Source organism: Nannospalax galili, unplaced genomic scaffold (assembly GCF_000622305.1).
Source record: "Nannospalax galili isolate Female #2095 unplaced genomic scaffold, S.galili_v1.0 scaffold445, whole genome shotgun sequence".
NCBI lineage: Eukaryota > Metazoa > Chordata > Mammalia > Rodentia > Spalacidae > Nannospalax > Nannospalax galili.
Window position 1 is genome coordinate 1163753 of NW_008354184.1, and position 10650 is coordinate 1174402.

General features: G+C 52.9%; 1 protein-coding gene across 2 annotated transcripts in view; it reads left to right on the plus strand.

The window, feature by feature from the left end:
• The window catches only part of Sun2 (Sad1 and UNC84 domain containing 2), a 19203-nt gene extending 9230 nt beyond the window's left edge, over nt 1-9973 (plus strand). For both annotated transcript variants that reach the window (XM_008851244.3, XM_008851245.3), the window contains exons 8-18: nt 162-286; nt 2592-2846; nt 3229-3306; nt 3895-3938; nt 4446-4611; nt 4965-5186; nt 5450-5534; nt 5908-6023; nt 6132-6299; nt 6520-6612; nt 8436-9973. In XM_008851244.3, the coding sequence (XP_008849466.1) occupies nt 162-286; nt 2592-2846; nt 3229-3306; nt 3895-3938; nt 4446-4611; nt 4965-5186; nt 5450-5534; nt 5908-6023; nt 6132-6299; nt 6520-6612; nt 8436-8549 (1466 nt within the window). In that variant the 3' untranslated portion in view covers nt 8550-9973. The remainder of the gene's footprint in view (nt 1-161; nt 287-2591; nt 2847-3228; nt 3307-3894; nt 3939-4445; nt 4612-4964; nt 5187-5449; nt 5535-5907; nt 6024-6131; nt 6300-6519; nt 6613-8435) is intronic.
• The last annotated feature ends 677 nt before the right edge of the window (nt 9974-10650 follow it).

Sequence of the window (10650 nt, forward strand, 5' to 3'; positions counted from 1 at the left end):
CCCCCCCCCCCAAAAAAGAAAAAAAAGTGCTTTCTCTAAAGTTTCCTGGTCTGAAGAATTGGCAAAGGAGCCCTGAGTTATGTAATGTTAGTACAACTGCCTCTGGAGGAGCAGGGCTCACACGATGACCAAAGATTCAAGTTCCCCCTCTCCCTGCCCAGGTGCTTGGTACTTCTACCCTTTTGGACTGCAGACATTCCACCCAGCTGTGGCCTCCTGGTGGGCAGCAAAGGGCAGAAGACAGTCCGAGGTGTGGGAATCCAGAGAAGCCTCACCACACTTCCAGGTGAGTCCTGACAGTGGGGGACAGATCCGGGAAGTCCCAGCTCACTTCTTGCCACAGAGCTGCAGTACCTCTTTTCCTGCTGTTAGGCATGCAAGTTCTCAGGGGCTGACCTTCCCCTCAATATGACAAAAAAACTGAGCCCAAAAGTTGTGTAGACCCTCAGAAGAAACCAGGAAAAGGGCCTGGCAAGTTTCTTGCCAACTTCGTTCCCTTTCAATGTGATGTCGCCACTCTTGGCACAGCTTCTGCCTGGAAGGTAACCTCTTGCTAGGCCCCTCTGATCCCACCCCCAACCTTAAGCATGTGGTTAGCTCTGAGACTGTAGGGCCTAGTGGCCCTCTAGGCTGAGCCAGGACAGGCTAGTAGGCTAGTGAGCCAGCTAGCCTAGGCTCTCACAGGGACAGCTGCCCCCATATGCTTTGTTCACCTAGCATGCTGGCTAGCCTGCTTTTTCCAGCACAGGTCACTTAAAACTCTTAGTCCTGGGGCTGGAGAAATGGCTTTGGGGTAAAGCACTTACTACAAAAGTATGAGGACCTGAGTTCAGAATTCTGGTGTGGCTGGTGCATGCCTGTAATCCCAGCAGTCAAGCACAAGCAGAGTCAGGTGGACCCCGGTGGGTCACTGGCTCGTCTAGCCAAAACAGTGAGGTCCACGTTCAATGAGAGAGCCTGTCTCAAAAAACAAGGTGGAGAATGAGTAGAGGGAGACAACTGACGCCAACCTCTGACGTTGGCACATATACACGTGCAAGTGTACCTGCACACACGTGCACACAGGCATACACCTCCCCCAAAACCTCTTTGTCCTAACAGGACATGATGACTCACACTTGTAGTCCAGCACTTGGGAGACTGAGGCAGGAGGATCATCATGAATTTGCAATCAGCTTGGGCCACATAGTAAGTTGTAGGCAAGTCTGGACTAAGAGTAAGGTCTTGTCTCAACAAAGCAAGAGCAAAAAAAAAAAAAAAAAAAAAATCTGTCTCCTACTTATTTGAACTTGGTGTATACCTGCTGAATTCAATTTAATTTAGTGCCACATTTTAAATCATAAGTTTGTGTGTATTTTTCTGAGTATGATCTTGTTTCATAAAATAATGGCATATTCTGTCATTTACAAACTCCTTTTAAAATTAATCCGTCTGGGGCCACCTTTTGTGTGGAAAGAGGAAGTAAAACCTGCAGAGCACTGGCCTGGTTTCCGTCTGCAGGAAGACACCAGTGAAGACAGTGCTGGTGTGGAGAGGTGATGGTGAGGACAGGGCAGGTGGGCCCAGGCTAGGAACCCAACTCTGTAGGTAAGTGCACCCGTGTCGGGCCAGAGGACAGAAGAGACTGTTGGATCAGACAATTGTTAGCTGCCATGTGGGTGCTGGGATTTGAACCCGGGTCTTCTACAAGAACAGTCAGTGTTCTTAACCACTGAGCCATCTCTCCAACCCCTGTGTTTGCTGCTTTTTGAGTCATGCAAACGTATTGCCTGTTTAAAACGGAATTTTCTAAAACCTAGTACCTCTGCCCGCAGCCTTTTGCCCTCTAGTGGTCAGGTGGCAGATTGTGATTGGTAATTTCTCTTGGCAAAGATTTTGTTATTCATCAACAAATGTCTTCAGAATTCATGACACACTATCAAATGCCACCTTCAGGTCCAAGTGGCTCTAACTCCCATCTTCTCTGGAGGGCATCCATTTAAAAGAGGAAAATGATGCTGGGTGTGGTGATGCATGCCTTTAATCCCAGCACTCAGGAGGCAGAGGCAGGTGGATCTCTGTGAGTTCCAGGCCAGTCTGGTCTATATAGCGAGTTCCAGGCCAGCTGGGGCTATAGGGAGATCATGTCTCCAAAAATTAAATAAATAAAAGAGGAAAATTCTTTCAAACCATTTCCTCCTTTAGTGTAGTCATCTATGGAAGGAACAAAAGCTTTGAGAGCCAACAGCTGCCCCCACCAACCCTGTATACTTGTTCCCAGGTGGGGTGGCCGTGTCAGTCATCTGTTCCGTGACTGTCCTGCAACTTCATGATCTTTTCATGGGCAGTTCCTGTGCTCAGAACCCTTCCCCAGCCACCTTCTGTCCACACTGGGACCTGACTCCCACAGCACGCCTCCCTCCTACAGTGCATGCCCAGTTCACAGCTCTTGTGCCTCTGCCATATGCTATGGCTGCCAACCATGGCCCAGCTGCCCCTAGGATTCTTTTCCTTCTTTCTGCCAGCTGTCTCAATGGCCCTGCCCAGGAAACCTTGTAGTGGGGCTCTTCTGGATCCCTTACCTCTCTGCTCTTTCTTTCCTGCCCCATCAGGCTGAGCAGCACATTCTCTCCCGGGTACACTCCCTGGAGCGGCGCCTGGAAGCTCTTGCTGCTGAATTTTCCTCAAACTGGCAGAAAGAGGCCATTCGCCTGGAACGCCTAGAGCTGCGGCAAGGGACTCTTGGCCCAGGAGGTGGTGGTGGCCTGAGCCATGAGGATACCCTGACTCTCCTGGAAGGGCTGGTGAGCCGGCGTGAGGCCGCCCTGAAGGAAGACTTCCGCAGGGACACTGCTGCTCGTATCCAGGTGGGGGAGCAGAGTTGCCTGAGTGTGAGACTCACTCTACGGTGTCCTCTGAGGGTGACACCATAGAGAACCCTGATGGTGAGAAGTGGGGTGGAGGAGGCCGGGGAGACAGGAGTGTGTCATGTAGGATCAGGCAGCTGTGCCTGTAATGATCCCATCCCCCCAAGGTATGATGAGCACCTAGCACAGTGTCTGGTATCACAATGGTGACAGAGACCAGGTAGGACTCCTGTATTTAGAGAGGCCTTGTGGTATAAGGCTGACAGCTGAAACCTGGGAGTCTAAGAGCCCTGGGTTGAACCCAGTTATACCACATCCTAGTAGTAGGTGCCCCTCCAAGGGCAGCTGTCAAATCTCCAGTCCCCCTCCTTGTGTCTGGCAGGAGGAATTGGTCACCCTGAGGGCAGAGCATCACCAAGACGCAGAAGACCTCTTCAAGAAGATCGTCCAGACCTCTCAGGTTGGTGGACTGCACATAGGCCTGCACTAGAGACTTGAACCACATCTATATCTATTCTTGGTCCTTCCATGAACTGCTGAAATGTTGAGTACAGGGGGTGGGATGAGGAGTACAGTCTCCTGCCTTCTATAGGAGCTGAACTTGCCCCAGCTGAATGATCTGTGGGGAACCCTGGGAGCATGCATGAAGCAGGGATAGTGGTTGTGCTGGGTGTGTGCATGCTTGGTGGACAGGAACTTGCCTAGGTGGGAATGAATCAGAGAGTGATACTCTCAGAAGAACAGACTGATTTGATCTTGGCTACAAGGTTGGGAGACACTGAGGCAGGGATGTAGTTTAGCAGAGACCCCCATGGAGAGCTGGTCATCAGATTTCTCCAAGTTCAGCATTTTTTTTTTTTTTGTCTTTTTGAGACAGGGTCTCCCTGTAGTCCCAGCTGGCCTAGAACTCAGCATGTAGACCAGGCTGGCCTTGAACTCACAGAGATCCACCTGCCTCTGCCTCCCAAGTGCTGGGATTAAAGGCATGTGCCACCATGCCTGGCCAGGTTCAGCATTTCTTGTCCTTGTTCCTTCTTTCTGCTGCCAGGAATCCGAGGCTCATGTCCAGCAGTTGAAGACAGAGTGGCAAAGGTAATGACCATCTGGCCAAGGCTGCTCTCCCACCCCATCAGGTCTCTGGACAGCCAATCCCAGAAGAGAGTTCTGCCTGGTCCCTTGGGGAGGTCTGGTTGAGACTTAGCTCAGGACCCTGTCTGCAGCCTATCTTTGAAGCACAGGGCAGGTTGGCAAGGACTGCTGGTGGTAGGGACAGTCACTATACTAAGACTGGGGCTTGTAGCCTGGTCATTTCTGTGACAAAAGGGTCACTGCCCTTTTGTGCAAACTGTGGAGGCCTTGGAGGCTGTGGCACAGGGAATCATCACCCCAGGCTTAAAGATAATCAGGTCAGCTCTGAGACAGGCAACCTGGTCCCAAAGCTCTGGGGCTGAATTCTACAGCCAGACTCCGAAGCAGCCCTGCCCCTTCCCACTCACAGTGGGTGACTGGCACACACCTATGACAGAAGCCAACCAGAGGGTCCTCTTGCTTCCTCAGCATAGCCTTCCCTTCCCCTTACTTCTTTCCCTCTGGGACTAGGATGACCCAGGAGGCCTTCCAGGAGAGCTCTGAGAAGGAGCTGCGGCGGCTGGAGGCCCAGCTGGCTGGCCTGCGGCAGGAGCTGGCTGCCCTGACTCTAAAGCAGAACTCAGTGGCAGATGAAATAGGCTTACTGCCACAGAAGATCCAGGCTGCTCGGGATGATGTGAGTGAGAATCACCTGGAGTCCTGCCAAACACCTTCCTCCTTGAGACCACATACTTGGGGGTCTACCAGCTGGAGCTGTGTGGTGTGTCTGACCTGCTCTTCTGGAGGCACCTGTACAGCTGGACTGGTGCAGACCTGGGTCCTGGTGGGAATGCTTCCTGTTTCTGGCCAATGATACTTGAGGAACATAGTTCCTAACCTCTAACCTCTCTTCCATGGCCTCCTTCCCCTCATCTCTACCAGCTCTGCTCCCTCCATGAGTGACAGCCCACCAGTCCCCTTCCTCCACTCCTGCCATAGTAGCCCCAGCCATTCCAGCAAGCTTTGGAGTGACACTGCCTTTATCCCTAGGTGGAATCCCAATTCCCTGCCTGGGTCAGTCAGTTCCTTCTCCGAGACGGGGGTGTTCGCACTGGACTCCTGCAGAAAGAGGAGATGCGTGCACAGCTGCAGAAGCTGGAGAGCAAGATCCTCGCCCATGTGGCTGAGATGCAGGGCAAGTCAGCTAAGGAGGCTGCAGCTTCTCTGGGACAGACACTGCAGAAAGAAGGTGTGGTTGGAGTGACAGAGGAGGTGAGGTGTGAATACCTACAACACTCTGCGTTCCTCCCGTAAGCTGTAGACCTGGACTGTCCCACACTGCTGGTTCCTCACATGTTCCAGGACATAAGTGATAGGGCCTTCTTTCAGGAGGCTCTGGTATATGCTCTGGGCCCAGTGTGGGTTGTGGAGGTGTACCAGACCTGCCTGGGTACCAGGATGGTGCCAATCTAACAGGGTAAGACCATGGGTGCCTCTGCTCCCTGTTCACATTTGTCTTCTGGGCCATGTTTTAGCAAGTGCACCGGATTGTCAAGCAGGCTCTACAGCGCTACAGTGAGGACCGCATTGGGATGGTGGACTATGCCCTGGAATCAGGAGGTGTGTGCAACTGCCTTTGTCATTTTGCCTTGTCCTGGTCTCCATAATGGCTGGGCCCCTAGTCTCTGCCAGGTAGCATAGTACTAAGCAGGCAGGGCTTGAGACCAGTACTAACCCAATACCCAATCTAGACTCCCAACCAAGGCCAGGACAGCTGAGGGAGGCCATGAGGTACTGAGTGGCATCCCTGGCTAGGAGAGGCCTGTGGGTTTGGGTTAGGTAACTTGGCCTTCATGCTCAGTGAGGAGACACACTGGCAGTCCCTCCTCTGGCTGCCTCAGCCCTGGAGCTGGGGCTGCCATGGCTGCCACCTGAGCTGGCTGTCTGGGCCTTCCCACTGTGATTCCCATCCTCCTTTTCTTTCCTGTGTCAGGGGCCAGTGTCATCAGCACCCGGTGCTCTGAGACCTATGAGACAAAGACTGCCCTCCTCAGCCTCTTCGGCATCCCCTTGTGGTACCACTCGCAGTCACCCCGAGTCATTCTTCAGGTGGGCACTCAGTGAGAGCCCCCTCTAATCACAGTGGGGGTACCACTATTTCTGTCAGCCAGAGCTGAATTTTGGGTCCTGTTCTGACATGCCTCTCTGCCCCTCCAGCCAGACGTGCATCCAGGCAACTGTTGGGCCTTCCAGGGGCCCCAGGGTTTTGCTGTGGTCCGGCTCTCTGCCCGTATCCATCCCACAGCTGTCACCTTAGAGCATGTGCCCAAGGCTTTGTCACCCAACAGCACCATCTCCAGTGCTCCCAGGGACTTCGCCATCTTTGTGAGTATCTGGACTGTGGGGACTAAGATGCTAGAGGAGGGTCACTGCTGGGGATCAGGTTGAGGTCACTGGCAGTGAGGGAAGGAAATGCATTTGGAAGAGGCAGAGCCAGGGTGAGATAGCCTCTTCGGCACAGCTGTCTGAGGCTGCAGAGGAAGACATGGAGGCTCAAGGAAGTGGCCCTCCCCATTCTCCTCTATCCCTGTGTGCTCTTCTGCAGGGTTTCGATGAAGACCTGCAGCAGGAGGGGACGCTCCTTGGCACATTCACCTATGATCAGGATGGAGAGCCTATCCAGACCTTCTACTTCCAGGTATAGGACTGGTGGCTCATGGAGGCACACCTCATTCTCAGCCAACAGAAGACGTCTCCCCAACACTTGCTCTGCTAGGCACAGGGTTCAGAGATGGGCCCCTGCCTTAGCTTGGGGTACAGAGTGGAAGTGGCCTTCCCATTGACACAGAGAGGGGCCCATTCCAGCAGGGCAGTGCCCAGAGCTTCCTAAGCTTTATCAAAGAAGGGTCAGGACAAAGATGCAATTGTGAAGGGTGTTTGAGTTGACCAGTGTGGTCAGTGAGGATCTCAGGCAGGGCCTATGACCTATACTTAGGTGGACATCAGATCTAGACCCATATTAGAAAGGCAGATTCTAGGGTTAGGGATGTAGTTTAGTTGGTAGAGTGCTTGCCTGCCATGCACCAAGTCCTGGGTCTGATCTCCAGAACCACATAAACCAGGCTTATGGTATATAACCTGCCTATAATCCCAGCACTCAGGAAGTGGAGGCAGGAGAATCAGAAAGGTCATCTGTGGCTACATAGTGAATTGAAGGGGAGCAATCCTGGAGCCCAGGAGCCTGGTCAGAAAGTGGTGGTAGGGAAGCACACAAGAGCTGAGGAGGTAGAGAGGGTGTGGGGACTGAGGCCATTGGGAGAACACTAATGTCAAGCTGAGGAGACTGGAGAAGGTAGAGAGGGACCAGATGTGACAGCTGTGATCAGCTCTGAGGTGAGAGTCATGGGAAGGGCTGGATCTCTTGGGCCATGTTCTGGTTGAGCCTAAGACTGACAGGAAAGGAAGGAAGAGTGTGGCAGGAGGGCACCACTGGACCTGGGCCTCATTCTGGGTAAGATGTATTAGTTACTTTGCGTTGCTTCCAGCAAAATACTTCAGAGAACAACTTAAAAAGGAAAGATCTTGGCTCAAGGTATCAGATATTTCAGTCCTCGGCCACTTGGCTCCATGAGTTGAGAACATCATGGCTGCAAGAATGTATAATGGAGGAGAGTCTCCCCTTAGCAGAGAAGCAGCAAAAATACAGGAAGTGGTCAGGACAACATACAGTCTCAAGGACACACTTTAGGTGATTTCCCCCATCCAGGTCCTGCCTAAAGTTTCCACAACCTCCTAAAAAAAAGTACCACCAGCTGGGGGACCAAGCATTTGATACCTGGGCTTGGGAGGCTTTTCATATTCAAACAGTTGCACTGCAAATGCTGCCTCAAACATTGTGTCTTTGGAACCTTTTCTGTTCTGAGACAGTCTTGCTGTGTAACCCAAGCTAGCCTCAATTCTGCCAATCCTCTTACCTCAGCCACCTGAGTGCCGAGATTACAGGTATGACCTACCATGCCTGGTCTGTCTGTCTCTATACAGTGCCAGGGATGGGACCCAGGGCCTCACTGAGCCCCATCCCCAATCCAGCCCTAATTAGACACTGTGGCTTTTATGCATGGAGTATAGACTACACAGGCACTTCAGAAAGAGAACCCCATCCATAAACTTTCTATGAAAGGAGTTCTGTTCACAGAAGGTGCCCAAAGCAGCTGTGAGTGGATTCATTCTAGTCTTGGATGAACTGGGCTGGTCCTCAATACCCAGACCATTCACACATGGGCTGAGGGGCTGGCTCATATGGGTAGAGGCCCCTAGGAGCCCTGAAGCCCCCAAGGTTCTTGGCCTTCTAGCTGAAACTGCTCTTAAGAAACAGAAGCTTCTGTCCTTCTTCCTTTCCAAACACCCAGGGGAAGGGGAAGCCATCTGGCTACAGGGGTGACTGTCTCCCTTACCCACCTCTCTGTAGGTGAGGTGCCAAGGTGTTACTCTGAACTCTTGTCACTCTTCCTCTCTACCTAGGCCCTGAAGATGGCTACATACCAAGTGGTGGAACTTCGGATCCTGACCAACTGGGGCCACCCTGAGTACACATGCATCTACCGCTTCCGGGTACATGGGGAGCCTGTCCACTAGCCCTTTGAGATCTTGTGCCTGCTGCTGGCCATCTGGGAGGCTCACCCCTCCCAGCATCTGCCCCTGCTCTGGGAGTAGGTGCACTGCATCTTGCCATTGCCCCTACATGCTTGAGCCGCACTCTTTCAGGAGCAAAAGAGGCCTGGCCCCAGGGAGAAGGACTGTACAGCGATTCTGTACAGCCAGGCAGCTCCATGGCCAGTAGGCTCCAGCAGCTCCCCTAGTCCTTCCTCTCAAGCCAGTTGTCTACCACAGGGTGTATATATGTAGCATACTTTGGGGGACTAAGAGGCAGGGAAGTGAGACTGACTGCATTTGGTGGAAGGATTGGTTCCAGGGAACTCCTGGTAGGTGCCAAAGCCATGAGCAGGCTGAGTTAGGGCCCCAGGGAGGTGAGCTGGGTGTCTTGTGGCTACTTAGGAGGAGGGTGCTTAGCACTATGCAGCTGGGACTGTCTCAGGCAGAGGGCTCAGGGGCTGTTGTGCTCCTGCATGGCAGGAGCCATGGCCCACAGACCCCTGGTGTCACTAGAAGCTTGCATTTGTTCTGACAAGAGGGAGCCATGTGGCTTGGGCCCCTGTATCCTGGAAGGGATGGGTTCCTGTGTGCCTGTCATGGCTGTGAGCTGTGCCAATCTGGAGGACCACTGCTTTTTCTCCTGATGTGGGTGAGGGTCTACTCTGTCCCATTCTTGCTATAGCCTGCCTGTGCCCTTCAGCAAGCTTTCTAGTCCCCAGGCTGTCATGGGACCCTAGCCTGTCTTCTGGGCCATTCTGTCTGGGGCAGGAAAGAAGGGACCAGAGGACTTCCTAGGTTCTCTTTGTCCACTGCCAATTGCCATGGTATGGTTTGGTGTGTCAGCTGGGGCGGGGGGGGGGGCTGCTACTGCTGCAGTAGCCCTCCTCACCTAATCAGATCCCAGGAGGGACCCACCCTTAAGTAACCCCCCCCCCAGCCCTCTGCCTTGCTTAGATTCCCTGTCCTTTCTGGCTCCTTCTCTATGGGAGCAGTTGGGTGGGGGCTGGGAAGGAGGTTGGCAGAAGTAACCTTGTGTGGGGAAGAGGAAGGGCTTTTAAGATAACAGGCCCTGCTCTATTATGTATATACTTCTCAGGGTCTGGTTTTAACTGAAAAGCTACGTCCTAGAACCCTAGCCTCATTCTGAGGGGCATCAGCTGTTACTCAGTTCCTAGTTCCAGGCCGCTGAGAGGTGCTTGGTTCTGGCCTGTGGGGAGGGCGGGGAGGAGCTGCTGGGCAGGCAGAGGTTCATGGTTCTGGTGAGAGGGCACCCTGCACAGCCCTGCCCCCAGGGCTTGTTTTGCGCTCTCTTGTCACAAATGCTGCACTGTTGCGTTAATTTTTTTAATCTCCAGATTCTAATTTATGCCTATGCAAAAAATAAAGGATGCCCAGGATCAATGGAATGTGGTTTTTCTCTGTCCATTGCACAGAGCAACTTAGGTGCCCTTGGGGATGTAAGGGAATTCTTAGCCAAACCAACGTCCCCAAAGACTTAAGTCTGAGGTCAGAAATCCAGGCCTCTGGTAACACCCACTGGGAAGGATTTGGGAACCCAGGTGACGTCTTCCAGGGCTGGGAAGATTAAGTAAAGGTGGCTTTAGGGAGCCAGGGGTGGTGGTACATGCCTTTAATCCCAGTACTTGGGAGGCAGAGGCAGACGGATCTTTGAGGCCAGCCTGGTCTACATAGCAAGTTCCAGGACAGGAAGACCCTGTCTCAAAAAGACAAAGTGGCTTTAGGGGCTGTCACCAATACCTCTATAGAGGAGGTCTTTCCTGTCTCTGCCATCTAGCTGAGGCAAAAGGTCACAGGCTTTAAGGAGGTATGTGCCTGGCTCCTGGGGAAGAGGCCCTGACATTGGAAACTGGATACCTAGACTCAGCTCAGGAGGATTCCTCACTAGGACTGAGATACCTCTTCCTGACCATGGCATCTTGCCCAAGGCTGGCCCTTACCATGACTCAGACAATAAAAGCAGGAACTGGTCAGCAGGAAGGGGTACAGCGATCCTGGGTGGAGAGGAGAGGGCCCTGGGTGGAGTACAAGTTAGCCCAGAACTTAGGATCCAGAGTCCAGGATC